Source organism: Bos javanicus, chromosome 5, assembly GCF_032452875.1.
Source record: "Bos javanicus breed banteng chromosome 5, ARS-OSU_banteng_1.0, whole genome shotgun sequence".
In the NCBI taxonomy this organism is placed as follows: domain Eukaryota; kingdom Metazoa; phylum Chordata; class Mammalia; order Artiodactyla; family Bovidae; genus Bos; species Bos javanicus.
The window spans coordinates 101,867,404-101,885,698 of NC_083872.1; the positions used below are offsets into that span (position 1 = coordinate 101,867,404).

The 18,295-nt window shown below is 40.2% G+C and overlaps 1 protein-coding gene across 1 annotated transcript; it reads left to right on the top strand.

Moving 5' to 3' along the window:
* Nucleotides 1-684: 684 nt before the first annotated feature.
* On the top strand, nt 685-5,515 carry NANOG (Nanog homeobox). Its single transcript, XM_061417987.1, has 4 exons — nt 685-1,242; nt 3,456-3,718; nt 4,872-4,958; nt 5,099-5,515. Exons 1-4 carry the CDS (start codon nt 1,107-1,109, stop codon nt 5,513-5,515), a joined length of 903 nt encoding a protein of 300 aa, XP_061273971.1. The 5' UTR covers nt 685-1,106.
* The last annotated feature ends 12,780 nt before the right edge of the window (nt 5,516-18,295 follow it).

An 18,295-nucleotide genomic window follows, 5' to 3' on the forward strand; every position in this document is an offset into this window, starting at 1 on the left:
TATCATACAATGTTAGATTTCATGTTCACTGGATTAGAACAAAAATCTCATCAAGTATTGTCAGACTTAGAGGTCATAGGCATAGGGTCCTGAAAGAATTTCTATTAACAGCCATGGGTATGGATCACGAACATGTCAAATGTTATGAGCATTTTACTTTCCTTGTTTCTTACAATAACACAGAGAAGGTACAGATAAGGTACTTTTGCCCTTATTTGTAGATGAGGAAACTGAGAGTAAAGTGGCTAAGTCAAACACTTATGTGTTTATGTGGTTTTAAAAACCTCCACAGTAATGGTTTATGTATGATGACGAACCAGGCTCCCAGGATCCTAGGTCTGCAGGTCCTTTCCTCTGGCTTTTGCCTGCTGAAAAGACTTGGTGGTTTTTCTGAAAGCCAAAAACCAAGACAGAAGTTAGGTGGGGGTTGAAAACAAGTACAATTTTTTAACATCAGCTGATGCCTTAACATTCCATATGTGTTTTACTGTGACCTTAGAGTGAACCAAAGAGGAAAATGGAGTTAGTTGCAGTTTTTGCCATAAACTAGCCTGATTTCGAGACCCTAAGCAGGGCTCGAGTCAAGGGAATTAATTGTCCCAGTGAGAGTTTCAATCACCATAGGTGGCCACAGGAGATGCATCTTTGACTTTTAAAAGGTGGAAAGAAGGTGAAGCTAGGAGTATCTCATTGCCGGGTTCATTGTGTTTCCCGTTTCCGAGGTCCTAGTTCCCCAGTTCCCCACCGGGTCTGGGTTACTCTGCAACTCTCTTTTGCATTACAATGGCCTTGGTGAGACTGGCAGACGGGATTAACTGGGAATTCGCAAGGGTGTGTGTGGGCGTGGGGTTGCCAGGAGGGGCGGGGCCAAGTATGGTTGAGCCTTACTTATAAATGCAGAGCCTCTAACTATTTTCATTTTCCTACATTGGACTGGTTGGCTCTTATCTTACAGGTGACTCCTTTCATTCCGTCTTTTTTAAATAAATACTTTCACACCCGGAGATCTTCACCTTTCTCTAAGTTTCTTCTACCTAGATTCTTCAGCCTGGACTTTTCCTAGCATCTACCTCTTAGGTTTTTTCCTTCTCCTTCAACTCAGCAACATGAGTGTGGGCCCAGCTTGTCCCCAAAGCCTGCTTGGCCCCGAAGCATCCAACTCTAGGGAATCTTCACCCATGCCTGAAGAAAGTTACGTGTCCTTGCAAACGTCATCTGCTGACACCCTCGACACGGACACTGGTAAGAAAATACCGAACCCTTGAGGGGCTAAGTTCCTTCAGGCAAAGAGAAAGAAGGGACTGAAGGTCATTTGTCTCCCTCTTGAGCCCATCAATATAAGCAGGTGTCATCTGTTAATCCTCTCGACACCTCTTTTCCAACCATAATCTGATGGGGTCGTGCGCTTTCCCCGGTGTCTCAGGCGTCAGGATCTGTGGACCGAGAGACGGGGGACCCGGGAGGAGCAGTTCAAATGTATATGGTGCATTTGAGAGTTTAGGTGCATAGGCAAATGCAGTGTGATACACTGATGTGTAAAATCTTAGCATCATGCAGAGCACCCAGTAACAGTAAATGTTACTGCTAAGCCAGAAGTAGGAACATCACCGCTTGGTACCGGTGAGCATCACCTTTTCGGTCTGTCTATTCAAGGTGTGCTAGAGATGGCATCGTTAATGATCCGAAACGCACCTTTTGGAAATATTTCACCTTTCTACTATACAAGTAGCCGTTGTGTCTTCTCCTAACCTCTGGATGTCTGGATATTACTGGGTAGTTTGTAAGCACCTGGTATGCTCAGGTCTCCTAAATCCAGGGGAAGTAAGTGTTCACCTGCCTTTATGGTGAATGATTCCAGAAGGTTTAATAGACTGCCTAAGTGGTTAAGAGTTCAGATCTGAAATCCAGTTTGGCTTCAAAATCTATGCTCTAGTACTTAAGCTTCTAACTGGTGACTGAATGTAAGAGATGCTCAGGATACTGTAAAGACAGCACCACCTTTTTGGGAAATCAACTTGGCAGTCATTATTAAAAATAAAAAGTTAACACCAGCCATTTACCCAGGAATGCGATTTTTACCATTTATAGTGTAAGACAGCCAAAGAACTATTTGATTACAACTGTAGAACTCAGTTGTGGAGAAGGGAATAATTAAAATAATTGCTGTATTTGAGGCAAGATGTCCCAACTGCGATATTTGAGTGTTGGATTTTAATGTTAACCCCATTTTCCTAAATTTTGTGTTAGTATCCTTTTATAATTTCACAGATTGAAAATACAGCACTTAATACAAGCAAGTGGGCATATCCTCCTAGCAAGCTAACTGCACGTTTGTAAAAATGATTAAAAAAAAATTTTGTTAGGCCAAGCCCCTCACTGTGTGGGATCTTTGTTTAACCAGGGATCGAAGCGTGCCTCTGCATTGGAAGTGCAGAGAGTCTTAACCACTGGACCACCAGGGAAATCCTAGATGATTTTTAAGACACTCCTCACCTCTAGTCATGAGTTGAAGACCTTCCTACTTGTGAAATTGTGATCTTTTTTTTTTTTTTTGGCAGTTGTTGCTGTTTAAGGCCTGTCCATTTATTCCATGACAAGGGTAGAATTCGAGTTGAGCACTGGGAATACCTCTGTACAATTAAATCTAATACAGGAAATAAATTCTCAGTTACAAAGTCGACAATATATGTCAAGCCCTGTGCTAGACAATTGTTGTCTGTTACCTTGTTTTGTTATTTCTAAATTTTTTGTCTGTTGCATCATATTAATCAATGGAAAAACTCCATGAAATATACAACATGGGAAAGATAGCAAATATTTTATAATTATACATGGAGTATGACCTTTAAAAATTGTAAATAACTATATTGTACACCTGCGATTTACATATTACACAGTAAGCATATTTCATTTAAAAAAAAAAAAAAAACTATGATAAGCTTGGCCCAATTGCCAAACCAAACCGAAAAAAAAAACAAACTCTATGAGGAAGGGATTCCTGGAAATGAGACCACAGAGCTAACCAAGGTCTGGGTTGCAATAGGAGTTTATTGGAATTCACATTTTCTGACAGTACTGGTATTAAGACTGGGTAGTAAACTGTTAATTCTATAGGGTCCCCAAGAATCTCGGTCATCTGTTTTATCAAAGAGGTTTGAGTCCCCCATTGCTTCCCACCCAGGACAGGGGAAACTGGTGAGCTGCAGTCCACAGGCTCACAGAGTCTGGACAGGACTTAGCTACTGAACAAAACTGCTTCCCAGCAACACATGATATTAACCATGTCTATTACATGTAAAATGTTTTTTGTGCAAAACTTGGTAGAGTGTTCAGGATCGCTTAAGAATAAAGTTATTACCTACCATCTCGCTCTGAGGACTTATAATAGTGCTTTGAAAACAATGCATTTTTAATATTTGAAGTTTTAGAGAAAAGTGTTGTTTTATTCCCAACAGTCTCTCCTCTTCCCTCCTCCATGGATCTGCTTATTCAGGACAGTCCTGATTCTTCCACAAGCCCCAGAGTGAAACCACTGTCCCCGTCTGTGGCGGAGAGCACAGAGAAGGAAGAGACGGTCCCGGTCAAGAAACAAAAGATTAGAACTGTGTTCTCGCAGACCCAGCTGTGTGTGCTCAATGACAGATTTCAGAGGCAGAAATACCTCAGTCTCCAGCAAATGCAAGAACTTTCCAACATCTTGAACCTCAGCTACAAGCAGGTACAGTTGTTTTGTTGTCTGTGCAATAAGAAATAAAAAATAAGGGATTTCCCTGGTGGTCCAGTGGCTCAGACGCAGCACTGCCAGTGAAGGGGCCTGGGTTCGATTCTTGGTCAGGGAACTAGATCCTCCCACATGTCACAACTAAGATCCCACACAACTAAGATAAATTTTTTGGGGAAAAAAAAAGGAATATTTATGCACCTCTACAAATAAGTTAGTTTTTAATGAAAATGGAATCTTTTTGTAATGTGTTTTGTGACCATCTTTCTTTCATTAAATATCTATTGCAAATGTGTCATAATTTATTAAACCATTTCCCATGTTAAGCTAAAATTGTGAAAAAGTTTCCAATTTTCCCTTAAACAAAGGAAAAACACACTTCTATCATCTTGAGTTAGAAGAGTCCTAGCCAACCACTGGTTCTCATTAAAATTAAAGTTGCATGTTTTATCTATACCTCTGATTACTGATGAAGTTAATCATTTTTCATATATTTATTGGCTAGTTTATTCAGGCAAATGGTTTTCTATCTCTGGTACCATACTTGGAAAAGTCCTCTATCAAATGATCTTTTTGTATAGTTGTCCTTGTGAAGTATGTTTCATCATTCTTGAATTAACATACCATTATCATATTAAATGTAAATGTACTAGTATGGAAGGGGGGCGTATTATTGCAAACAAGTTACTTTTAACTGTGACTAATGAACAGTATGGGTAGACATTTAAATGTGAACCTCCTAGTTCATAGCCATAGCCTCCTAGCCATACTCTCAGTGTATCCAACTGGTTAAGTTTATTAATCATAAGTTTATTAAAAAAGCCAACTGACTTGAAAGGCTTGAAATTCACCCAGATTCAGGATTTAAGAGTCTGGTAATTAGAATTTTTGTTTCAAGTTTGAGATAGTTGTAGCTATCAGAAAAAAACCCAAACCTTAATATTCTTTGGTTCCTACTATCAATACATCCTGCATTACTAATATTTTATTTTTAAATTTATTTGTGGGTTTGGGGGGGGGGGCGGTTTGGCCATGTAGCACACGGGATCTTAGCTCCCTGACCAGGGACTGAACGCATGCCCCCTGCATTGGAAGATCGGAGGTCCCTACTAATATCTTAAACTTTTTCCGGTTATCTTTTCCTTGTCAGGTGAAGACCTGGTTCCAGAACCAGAGAATGAAGTGTAAGAAATGGCAGAAAAACAACTGGCCGAGGAATAGCAATGGCATGCCTCAGGTAATAACAGAAAACTTAAATTTTTCTGCTTTTTCCTAACAAAGAGTTTTTAGTTCTGTCTATCGCTGTAGCATGCAATCCCAACCACGGACAATTCTGAACTTAGTTTTTCAGTTAATACATTCTTCTTTTTTCAAAAGGGGCCAGCAATGGCAGAATACCCAGGCTTCTATTCCTACCACCAGGGGTGTTTGGTGAACTCTCCTGGAAACCTGCCCATGTGGGGTAACCAGACCTGGAATAACCCCACATGGAGCAACCAGAGCTGGAACAGTCAATCTTGGAGCAACCACTCCTGGAACAGTCAGGCCTGGTGCCCCCAAGCCTGGAATAACCAGCCTTGGAACAATCAGTTCAACAACTACATGGAGGAATTCCTGCAGCCCGGGATCCAGCTCCAGCAGAATTCTCCCGTCTGTGATCTGGAGGCCACCCTGGGAACTGCTGGGGAAAATTATAACGTTATACAGCAAACTGTCAAGTATTTCAATTCCCAGCAGCAGATCGCTGATTTATTCCCAAACTACCCTCTCAACATACAGCCTGAAGATTTGTAACGTCTATTTGTGACGGCTATTGTATGGGATCTTAATGTGAGCAGAGACTGTGTATTCTCTAGATTTTTTTCTCATTCTAGAATTCTGTACCACTTCCCCTTAGTAAGCTGCTTTTCACTATACCTTCTGTGTCAATTTGAGGGAAGGGTAATGAGTCCAGTAAGAGGTTTCAGAAGCATTGTATAACATGACAAAAGGTGTCTGGCTATCGATAACTCGATTATAGTACTTTGGATATAATATATAATATTTTGGATACTTTTAGGATCTAGAATCTAACTTTAAGCACAGGGGGCAAAAGTACAAAGACGTATGATGAGGATTATTCATATTTTCTGGGATAGGGAGGCTTTGCTTGTTAAGAGTCCCAGTCCTTAAGATGAAGAGTGCTTTACTGATTTCCTCCACCCCTTTTAGCCATTTTACTACAACGCCTAATTTGTTCATCACTTTTTGGAGAACGATATTTTGTATTTTGCCACATCATAAGTAGTACCAGTTTGGCTGGTTTGTTGAAGTACAAATAAAAAATAGCCATTTTACATTTAGTTGTCTCTCACCGATTTCACGCAGTGATTCAAAGAGTTAAAAATTTGACTAAACATGGAAAACTTTTTTTTTTTTTTTGGCTGTGTTGGGTCTTAGTTGCGGCATGTGGGATCTAGTTCCCCGACCAGAGATTGAATCCAAGGCCCCCTGCCTTGGGAACTCGCAGTCTTAGCCACTGGACCACCAGGGAGATCAACATGGAAATGTTTTTTGATATGGAAGGGAATAAACTAATCTTCTCTAGGCATCCAGGAGACTAGAAGTGAGTAAAAAAAAGGTAACCAGATACACAATATTAGGTGATGTATTAATTAAACCTGAACAAGCTTATTTCCTTTCAGTGTATATAGTATTGAAACAATAAAATCTGTGGTTTGCAGTTAAGGAAGAATGCCACATCTGGAAGATCTGGAGCAAAGGTTTGTAAAGAAGCTAAGTGATGGGCAATGGAGGGAGATGAGGGAGGATGGGAAGAGGTGGAATTGGAAGCTCTCCTGTAACAAATGACAGGTGACTGCTCTTCTGCCAGAAACAACTGTTAGAGTTCAGTTTATTTTTATTTTTTATATGAACTTAAGAATGATTCTTTAAAATTAATTTTTATTGGGATATAGCTGCTTTACAATGTTGTGCTAGTTTCCTGTACTAGCAAGGTAAATCAGCTATATATATATGTGTGTATATATATACACATATATATATATCCCCCCACTTTTCTTTTTTTTGCATTTCCTTCCCATTTAAGTTACCACAGAGCATTGGTGGGAATAACCAGAGTGGTTTTCTTATCTTCCTTGTGGTTCCCCTAGTTTTCCAATGTTGATCTATCATACTGTCCAACCCAATGAGTTTAGACATTTGACTAAAAGAGGAAGTCTGAAAATTTCTGCCAATACCAAAGTTCAACGCAACATTCTTTTTGACTGGCAGATAAGTGGATTTTGTGCCAAGCAGCATATTTAACCGAGTAGATAATGGAAATAGAAAGCACTGATTGATTGTATCATCAGTCACTGTAACATTTACAAAATTCTTGGCTCTAAACAAGTGCACAAGATGAACTGACAACTTTGAGAAAAGCACTAAATGATGAACCAGAACCCGGAAAACTTGGGCAAATAGTTACTGTAAAGTGTTATTGGGGGTGGGAGGGGGCTCAAGAGGGAGGGGATGTGTGTACACACATGCTTATTCATGTACAGCAGAGGCACAACATTGTAAATCAGTTATATTCCAATTCAAAAGCCAAGTGGTAGAACCCAGGAAACACCAAATTTAGTTTTCCTGTACTGAGATGAACCATTGTTAGGTTTTTTTACAACTTTGTGCTTTGGATTAAGTGCAGCTATAAGACATTGGGAATATATTGGTAAGGAACAGCTAATTTAGGAAGATTTATTAGTGCCAGAAAGGATAGGAGCACCCATTATGTTTAAAGCAAGATGCTAGATAATGGAGAAGAAAGGAAGCAAGTAAGACTGGAGAAAAAGGGGGAAGCAGAAAATAGATGGAATTTTGATAATCACTACTTGGCTTTTGAAAATCAGGCATTTTATAGAAATGCCATTCATCCATTTAAAGACTGGAGCTTTTGACTGCAAGACTAATAATCATTAAAAACTAAGCAATAGAGAAATACATAATGAAGTGAGTCTAGTAAACAATATCAGCAAGATAGCATATATTCCTACAGGTGTTTTAGTATATGTAATATAGGTGGTTTCTATATGTTGATTTTAATAGACTCTTATTCCATTGTAAGAGGATTATACCATACATTCTCTTCTGAAAGGCTTTTATCCACTTGACATTTTTCAGCCTCTCTGCACATCAGAATTGAGAGATCTGAGATAATTTAGATAATTAATAAAAATTGACAACTACATTCAAGAACAGAGTCCCTATTTTCCTTATTAAACATAGTTAACGTTGAGGTGGTTTCTTCCTCAAATATTCTTTCAAAATATTTCTGTTAATGAAGAGTGAAATTCAAGTTAGTCGAACCAGGGAAAGATTTTTAAGTTTTTTGGTGTTTCCTAATATCTCAGTGTGACTGTCATTTCCTTAAAAAATTAAGATTATTACTTTAACTCATATCTTTCCTGACATTTTCATGCATACACGTGACATAAACATAACTCATTTTTCCTATCCAAATAAATTATGCATTTTCTGCATATTATTTTTTCTAACTAAAAAATCTCCACATCAATGAATTTAAATGCTGTACTGACACATACTAAATAGTGTAATACATATTACAAATACATTAATTTGCTTCTGTTTTGGTTATTTGCCATTACAAATCATGTTGCTATTACCAACAGCAATTTAAAGACATTTAAGTGTTTGCTTTGGGTCATAGGATTACCAAGAATATAAACTAGTATAACAAAAGTCCCTTTAGTCAAGGCTATGGTTTTTCCAGTGGTCATGAATGGATTCGAGAGTTGGACTGTGAAGAAAGCTGAGTGCCGAAGAATCCATGCTTTTGAACTGGTGTTGGAGAAGACTCTTGAGAGTCCCTTGGACTGCAAGGAGATCCAACCAGTCCATCCTAAAGGAGATCACCCCTGGGAGTTCTTTGGAAGGAATGATGCTAAAGCTGAAACTCCAGTACTTTGGCCACCTCATGGGAAGAGTTGACTCATTGGAAAAGACTGATGCTGGGAGGGATTGGGGGGAGGAGGAGAAGAGGACGACAGAGGATGAGATGGCTGGATGGTATCACCGACTCGATGGACATGAGTTTGGGTAAATTCTGGGAGTTGGTGATAGATTGGGAGGCCTGGAGTGGTGCAATTCATGGGGTCGCAAAGAGTCGGACACGACTGAGCGACTGAACTGAACTGATAACAAGGAGACAGGCAAAAAAGATTAAGTCACCTGCCAGCCTCTCCCATCTTTCCACATCCCTTCTCTTTAGAAAATCTCGCTCTCTCCATCCTCCTCCCTAAAGGAGGTGGATGTCACTTCCAATGTCATTTTACTGCATTGTATTTTCGCTTCGTTTTGATTTTCAGCTTCTCCATTTCAGTTCGTGCCTGAATAAGAATTTGCCTAGGTCTTCTGAATTCCTCAGCCTGGATTCAAAGCCCAAGAGTGGGAGGAGTAGAGGCCTTGCTTACTGAATATCAAGCACCCAATTCTCAGGGTGAAGGACAAATTTCATCCTGTTAGGAATAATCCTGCTATTCAGAAAACTTGGTGTCTAGGGTTGGGGGGAGGCGGTGGGGAAGTCATGATTTGAGACCCAAAGGTAATGGCAGACAACCGCCAGACGGGGCAGGAAAGGGGGAGGGCCCTTAGTAAACACTGCTGGCCCCCCGGGGCCCAAGGAGCTGGCCTCAAGTGGGAGATAAAGGGAATTTGTTAAATAAAGAAGCAGTTGGGGCCGACAAAAGCTTCTGGCACAGGAAGTGAGTCCGACTGAGGAGACCGAAATGTAGGCATTTGAATAGATGCCTTGGTGTGAAGCTGAGGTGAAACCAGACTGAAAGCAGCAGCAGCTGGTGGCGAGCTCTTTAAGGGGTTCCCAGTTTCTGGGTGTTTGATGTGGCCTGGGAGAAAGTGTCCTTGAGAATTTAAAAATGTTAAAAGCTTGGGAAATGAATGCAAAGTAGCTCTACCTCCAAAGTATAACGACCAAGGGAGGTATTGAACAGAAAAATGTTACAGATGAAATCAATATGCTAGAAGCCTATAGAATGAATTAAACTGGGACAGCCTCATGCACTTAGGGTCTCAAGGGGGAATTATAGAAAGGTTGGCAATGTTCATACAACTCGTGTCTTAGGTGCAAGATGTGACAGGGACTAAGGATGTGGTCAGACTGAATTAGGGCCACATCTTTGCAGAAAAAATGTAGCTGGACACAGTCACCCAGGCTTTCTCCATGGGGACACTGAGGGAAGGTAGTCCTGGCCATAAGTATAGCTCTTCTCAGCTTGATGAGCAGCTGTAGAATTTATTTTCACCACTTGGGTAGAATACAAGTGGCGTTGGAAAGGGTGTTACCCATGGACCACAACTTAAAAGCTGTGGATGGTGGCACAATCTGATCAGAGAACTGTGCACAAGCTGATCACGAGTCCTGTGATTCCCCCTCCCTCACCTGGCTTTTAAAAGTGCTTCTCCGAAACACTTTGGGGAGCTTCTAACTCTTTAGGGCATGAGGAACCTAAAAGTCTCCTTGCATGGCTTTGCAATAAACCTTTCTTGGCTCCAGAAAATAAATACATAGATAAAAGCTATGGATGTTGAATGCCTCTGGTACATAAGGATATTTAGTGTTGGACTAAATAAGAGTATTGATGCCTCTTGCTCCTCTGGTCCCATTCTGTGTTCTGTGTACATGTATTCTGTCTATCCAAATCAGTCATACTTACTTAGCTATAGTTAATGTGCTATATAGGGATTCCCAGGTGGCTCAGTGGTAAAGAATCCACCTGCCAATGCAGGCGACACAGGAGACTCAAGTTAAATCCGAAGGTCAGAATGATCCCCTGATGTCGGAAATGGCAACCCAGTCCAGTATTCTTGCCTGGAACACCATGGACAGAGAAATTGTAGCCAGGTTGGCTACAGTCCACAGAGTCGCAAAGAGTTAGACACGACTGAGCACTCATGCACACATAGGTTACATAAATTACATTTGCTTTCCACTGTCAGAGTGAACATTCTCAGACAACACAGTAAATGCACTTTGTACTTGATGAGTCACCCAATTCCTGTCCTTCTGCAATTCCTTCCTTCATTCTTAGCTTCCCCCAGATTCTAGTTCTCATTTTTCAGGTCTCTTATCCATCCTCAGCCACTTGACCCTATAGTCATACTTAACATTCCCCAAATTGTGTAAGGCTTTGTGGATTCCTTCAGCGTTGTCTGATAAACCATTAAACACAAATGCACTCATTCCCACAGATTCCCTGATCAATTTCTATCTCATTAAGTCAATAAAAATGGTTCCCTTTATCTACTGAGACTACCCTCTATAGAGAAAAAGCCCTTGTGTAAATATCTGCTGTATCAGTCTTTGTCAGGATAAGAGAAAAATGACTATTATTCTTAACTCCATGGCTGGCTCTGTGCTGTGCCTTTCCTTATGCTGTTCGCAACTTCCAAAAGAATTGTGAAAAAAAATCAAGTTTCAACTTGGAAGAAAATACTTATAAATGTATTTCACACTTATGCTGGCTCATAGCACTATAATCTACCCTATTATCATAGCTAGAAGCCTGATCATTATCCTAGGATATTTTCTTTCACCTACCATATCCAAACAGTTACTCTTTGGGGGAAGGTTTTTTAAAATAATTTTTAAAAATTGAAGTATGCTTGATTTACAATGTTGTGTTAGTTTCAGGTGTACAGCAAAGTGACTCAATGATATATATATATTCTTTTTCAGATTCTTTTCCCTTATAGGTTATTACAAAATATTGAGTAGAATTCACTGTGCTATACAGCAGGTCCTTGTTGGTTATCTATCTCCTATATAGTAGTGCATATGTTAATCCTGGGCTTCCCAGGTGGCGCTAGTGGTAAAGAATCCGTCTGCCAATGCAGGAGACATAAGAGACACGGGTTCAATCCCTGGGTCAGGAAGATCCCCTGGAGGAGGACATGGCAACCCACTCCAGTATTCTTGCCTGGAGAATCCCCATGGACAGAGGAGCCTGGCAGGCTACAGTCCATGGGGTTGAGAGTCGGACACAACTGAAGTGATTTAGCATGCATGCACGCACGCACATATGTTAATCCCAAATTCCTAATTTATCCCTCCCCCTGACTTCCCCCCCAACCATAAGCCTGTTTTCAATGTAGGTGGGTCTATTTCTGTTTTGTAAATAAGTTAATTTGTATAATTTTTTTAGAGTTCACATATAAGTGCTATTGTAATGGTATTTATCTTTCTAACTTATTTCACTTAGTATGATAATCTCTAGGTCCATCCATTTTGCTGCACAAATAATCACTAGTTAAGTCTATCTCTTTAATTTTTTTCAAACCAATTAACAGGTTTCCATATTAGCTGCTACTACTGAGGAACTAGTGGGTAATCAGGTTTTTCCACACTCCCCCAAATATTCATATGAGGAAGAGACTATTAAAATCAATTTTTTGTATAAAAAAAGAAGTCAAGAGCCTAAGCAACATATCAAAGATGGTACCCAGTGGGTCAAAATCTAGATTCAAACCCTTAATTACCTGACTCCAAAGCCCCAGATGTTTCTTTGCTACACGATTTTCCAATGGAGAGGCATAAATATAATGTGGGAAGATATATACCAAAAATCAATATTTAAGGAAGAAAAATTTTGAGGGAATTTTCACTTGCTATTATTGGAATTTTTTTAGAGCATATATTATCAGACAAAAACAATAAATATCTCCATTTGGAATGAATAGGAGTAGCATGTATAGGAATAAATAATTACCAGTAAAAATAACTTTTTTGAAACATGAAAATAGATCATGTATTTGTCTTATTACCTTTAGAGAGGCTAGAATCCTGGAACTCTGGGTTCTGAACCACAGATCAGACAAGGCTGCTTTGCGCAAAGCCACCAGATGCAGCGTTAAGCTCACTTGGAGGGTCACACCTCCCCCCAGGGGTCCACTACCTGTTCTGGGCTCACCAGCTGCCTGTTTTAAAACCTTGGGAAGTTTCTTTCTTATCACCAAATCTTCCAGGACAAGGAAATACTTGTCTAGACATGTCCCTTAATTGTGTGTGATCGATGTACGAATGGTAAAGATGTACATAGATACACCTGATACACTTCTTTTTGTATCTGGGGGGAGGTGTGACCTCCTGGGGGGAAGTCCTAAAGGAAACTAACTGGAGACCATGAGAGGGTGGAGAAAAAGGGAGAGAATTCTCTGGTGGTCCAGTGGTTAAGACTTTGCCCTTGCAATGTAGGGGATGCGAGTTCAATCTTTGGTCTGGGAACTAAGATTCTATGTGCCCTGTGACCAAAAAAAAGGTTCTTTTTTTTTTTTTTAATTAAGAAAAAATGAGAAAGCTTATCAGAGTAATGGACACTTGTTTGACAAGTGACTCATAGTGTAAGTAGTGAAGGAAACACGCAAACATTCTTGGCTGAGTGTGACGAGGTATTGTAACGTACGAATTGCTGAGGACAAGCAGAAAAGAGATCTGCTGTTAAGAGTTTTAACTGAAAGCATTATCAATCTCCTTCATATTATTTTAGTGTATCAGCAGCAAGACTGGGGCGGGGGTCCAATAAGAAGTATTGGAGAAAACAGAAGCAAACCTTCTATTTCAAAATGTCCAAGGAGGGAACTCTATTCAGTGTATCAGGTTTCTCTACTCTGATGTTGTTCTTTTCCTGCCTTTTCCATATTGTACTCTGGGGAACGAAGTCAATGTCTGCAGCTGTTGTAGCCACCCATCCGGGAAGCAAACTCACTCACAAGCACAATGCAGATAGTGGAGTGCAGTTTATTACACGGGGCCCCAGGCAGAATCTCCTCTTAACCAAGGACCCCGACCAGTTTTTCTGAAAACCTTATATACCCTAAGTGTATGTGTCCAAACCCACCTCGCCAAATTCCCTGAAACTAGTCTGAACAAAGGAAGAGAAAGATACAATCAAAGTTAACCCGTGATTCATATGCCTTAGGCCTACTTAGTTAACAGTGGACAATTATCAGTAGGCCTGTGCTCATACCTGAATAAGCATAATAGAATTTATGGTTCTATTGGGTTACACAGTCAATTAGGGTATTCTTTTAGGCGACAGAGAGTCTAGGTACGAGCCCTGGGGCTCTTCCATCTGGGGGTCTGGTTTTCCAGTTGGTATGTCCTTTCCATAGATACTGGGCATATAGCTCAAAGTCCAGAGTCTGGCCCAAGATGGAGTCCTGTTTTCAAGGTGGAGCCTCTTCTGTCTGTTTCCTCTTTCACAGTCTCACTTAAGGAGTGGGGAGTTATGCCTTCCCTCTGCACAAGGTTGAATATTCTCTCCTCCAAAGTGCACATTCACTGAGAACCTTTGTTTAGAATCTTTTTTGGAAACAGGGTCTTGGAAGACACAATTAGTATTAGGTAAGACCAGGCTTTTTTTTTTTTTCCCCCTTCCCATAGGGTTCATAGGGTTCTGGAGGCAAGAATACTGAAGTAGTTTGCCATTCCCTTCTCCAGTGGACTGCATTTTGTCAGAACTCTCCACCATGAACCGTATGCCTTGGGTGGCCCTTCTTCTACTTTCTGAAAGAGTTTGTGTGAGATTAGTATTATGTCTTCCTTAAATATCTGACAGAATTCATCATGGGAATCTTCTGGACCTGGAGATTTTTGTGGACTAATTTTTGCTAACTAATTTATTTGACATATGAAAGGTTAATCAGAGTTTCTGTCACCTCACATCTGTTTTGGTGATTTGTGCCTTTCAATAATTTCTTTTTCCATTTCATCAAATTATTGAGTTTTGGTATAAAGGTATTCATACGAACTCTGTATTTCCCTTCTGATATCAGTAAGATATCCCATTTAAAATTTTCCAATATTGGTAAATTCTGTTTCCTCTTTTTGTTTCTGTTCGGTCTTCTTATTGATTTATCAATTTTATTACTCTTCAAAGAACTAATTTTGACTGAATTTGTTTCTCTAGCCTGTTTCCTATTTCAATGATTTCTGTTATTTTCTTACTTCTACTAACTTTGGGTTTGTTTGTCTCTTTGAGTTTTGTAAGGAAAAAGCAGGGCTTCCCAGGTGGCCCAGTAGAAATATCAACAACCTCAGATATGCAGATGATACCATTCTAATGGAAGAAAGGGAAGAGGAACTAAAGAGCCTCTTGATGAGGGTGAAACAGGAGAGTGAAAAAGCTGGCTTGAAACTCAGACATTCAAAAAATTAATATTCTGGCATCTGGTCCCATCACTTCAAGGCAAAGAGAAGGGGGAAAAGTGGAAGCAGTGACAGATTTTATCGTCTTGGGCTCCAAAATCACTGCAGCCATGAAATTAAAAGATGCTTGCTCCTTGGAAGAAAAGCTATGACAAGCCTAGACAGTGTATTAAAAGCAGAGACATCACTTTGCCGACCAACGTCCATGTAGTCAAAGCTGTGGTTTTTCCAGTGGTCGTGTATGGATGTGAGAGTTGGACCATAAAGAGGGCAGAGCATCAAAGAATTGATGCTTTTGAATTGTGTTACTGGAGAAGACTCTTGAGAGTCCTTTGCACTGCAAGGCGATCAAACCAGTCAATCCTAAAGGAAATCAACCCTGAATTTTCATTGGAAGAAGCTGAAGCTCCAACTGGACACCTGGTGTGAAGACCTGACACATTGGAAAAGATCCTAACGCTGGGAAAGATTGAAGGCAAAAGGATAAGGGGGTGACAGAGGATGAGATGGCTAGATAGCATCACTGACTCAATGGACATGAATTTGAGCAAATTCCCAGAGATAACAGAGGACAGAGGAGCCTGGCATGTTGCAGTCCATGGGGTCACAAAGAGTCGGACATGACTTAGCAACTCAACAACAAAAGAGGAGAAAAAACTATAATTGATTTAAGTCTTAAAAAAAAAAAATTTCTATTTAAATATTATTTAGAGCTATAAATTTTTCTCAAAGCACTGATTTAGCTGCATTTAACAATTTTTTATATATTGCATTCTTTAATCACCCATTTGGAAATACTTATCATTTTTCTTCGTGATTTTTCCTTTATTTGATGTGAACCATTATTTAAAGTGTTTATTGAATTTGTTAAAATATTGTTTCTGTTTTATATTTTGGTTTTTTGACCGCAAGGCATGTGGAATCTTAGCTCCTTCACCGGGGATCGAACCTACACCCCTTGCATTGGAAGGCGAAGTACTAGCCAACAGACCACCAGGGAAGTCCTGTGACTTATTTTTTGACCGATAGATTACTTACCTACAAGTCTGTTCTAAGCATTTTGTGCTTTTCCAGTCATAATGTCATTATTGATTTCTAATTCAATTCTATTGTGCTCAGAGAATATATTCTGTAAGAGCTGTGTTTTGAAATTTCTCAAGACCTGTTTTACAGCCCAGTATATTCTTTATCTTGTTGGCTACTCCATGTGCATTAGAAAATAATTTAATTCTTCAGTCATTGGGTATAACAAGGTATAAATGCAGCCTGAGTGAAAGTGGCTGGTGATATTATTCAAATTGACTATATACTTGCTGGATTTTTTGAATAGCTGGTCAATCTGTTACTGAGACATGATAGTTAAACTTGACATTTTTTTTACCAAACCGTGAGGTATATGGGATCTTAGTTCCCAAATCAGGGTTTGAACCTGTACACCCCACATTGGGAGCGTGGAGTCTTAACCACTGGGCCTCCAGGGAAGTCCCTAAATGTCTAATGTTCCACACTCATGTCATGAAGCTCCTCTTTTTCTATCTGCCATTAAGCAAACCTTGGAGTATGTCTTCAGTGTATTTATGTATATAAAGGTGTACCTATAATTTTATTTATTATTTTTTTAAACCGCTTCTTTTTTTTATTTATGGCTGCACTGGGTCTTTGTTGCTGCACTACTACTACTAAGTCGCTTCAGTCGTGTCCGACTCTGTGCGACCCCATAGACGGCAGCCCACCAGGCTTCCCTGTCCCTGGGATTCTCCAGGCAAGAACACTGGAGTGGGTTGCCATTTTCTTCTCCAATGCATGAAAGTGAAAAGTGAAAGTGAAGTGCTCAGTAGTGTCCGACTCTAGGGACCCCATGGACTGCAGCCTACCAGGCTCCTCTGTCCATGGGATTTTCTAGGCATAAGTACTGGAGTGGGGTGCCATTGCCTTCTCCGTTGCTGCTGCACAGGTTTTTTCTAGTTGCAGTGAGTGGGGGTTGCTCTCTGGTTGTGGTGAACGGGCTTCTCACTGCCGTGGTTTCTCTTGTAGCGGAGCAGGGGTTCTAGGACACTCGGGCTTCAGTAGTTGCAGCAGATAAACTTATGTACCCCGTGGCATGTGGAATCTTCCTGAAATGGAGGTCAAACCTGTGTCTTATGCATTGTCAGGTGGATTCTCAACCACTAGACCACCAGGGAAATCCTATAATTTTAATTTAAAAATTTCGAGTGCTAGTACCTAGGTCATTTCTGATAAGCAGTTAATTTACATCCTATACTGTGCTGTGCTTAGTCACTCAGTCTTGTCCAACTCTTTTCAATCCCACCAGGCTCCTCCATCCATGGGATTCTCCAGGCCAGAATACTAGAGTGGGTAGCCGTTCCCTTCTCCAGGGGGTTGTCCCAACCCAGGGATCAAACCCAGGTCTCCCGCACTGCAGGCGGATTCTTTACAGTTCTCATTGGTGACAGTGTTTTATTTATACTTAGTTTCTGTGACTTTTGTCCGAAGAAAATTGATGCATTCTTCCAACAACACAAGAGAAGACTCTATACACGGACATCACCAGATGGTCAACACCGAAATCAGATTGATTATATTCTTTGCAGCCAAAGATGGAGAAGCTCTCTACAGCCAGCAAAAACAAGACCAGGAGCTGATTGTGGCTCAGACCATGAACTCCTGATTGCCAAATTCAGACTTAAATTGAAGAAAGTAGGGAAAACCACTAGACCATTCAGGTATGACCTAAATCAAATCCCTTATGATTATACAATGGAAGTGAGAAATAGATTTAAGGGCCTAAATCTGATAGACAGAGTGCCTGATGAACTATGGAATGAGGTTCATGACATTATACAGGAGACAGGGATCAAGACCATCCCCATGGAAAAGAAATGCAAAAAAGCAAAATGGCTGTCTGGGGAGGCCTTACAAATAGCTGTGAAAAGAAGAGAAGCGAAAAGAAGAGGAGAAAAGGAAAGATATAAACATCTGAATGCAGAGTTCCAAAGAATAGCAAGAAGAGATAAGAAAGCCTTCTTCAGCAATCAATGCAAAGAAATAGAGGAAAACAACAGAATGGGAAAGACTAGGGATCTCTTCAAGAAAATCAGAGATACCAAAGGAACATTTCATGCAAAGATTAGCTCGATAAAGGACAAAAATGGTATGGACCTAGCAGAAGCAGAAGATATTAAGAAGAGATGGCAAGAATACACAGAAGAACTGTACAAAAAAGATCTTCACGACCCAGATAATCACGATGGTGTGATCACTGGCCTAGAGCCAGACATCCTGGAATGTGAAGTCAAGTGAGCCTTAGACAGCATCACTATGAACAAAGCTAGTGGAGGTGATGGAATTCC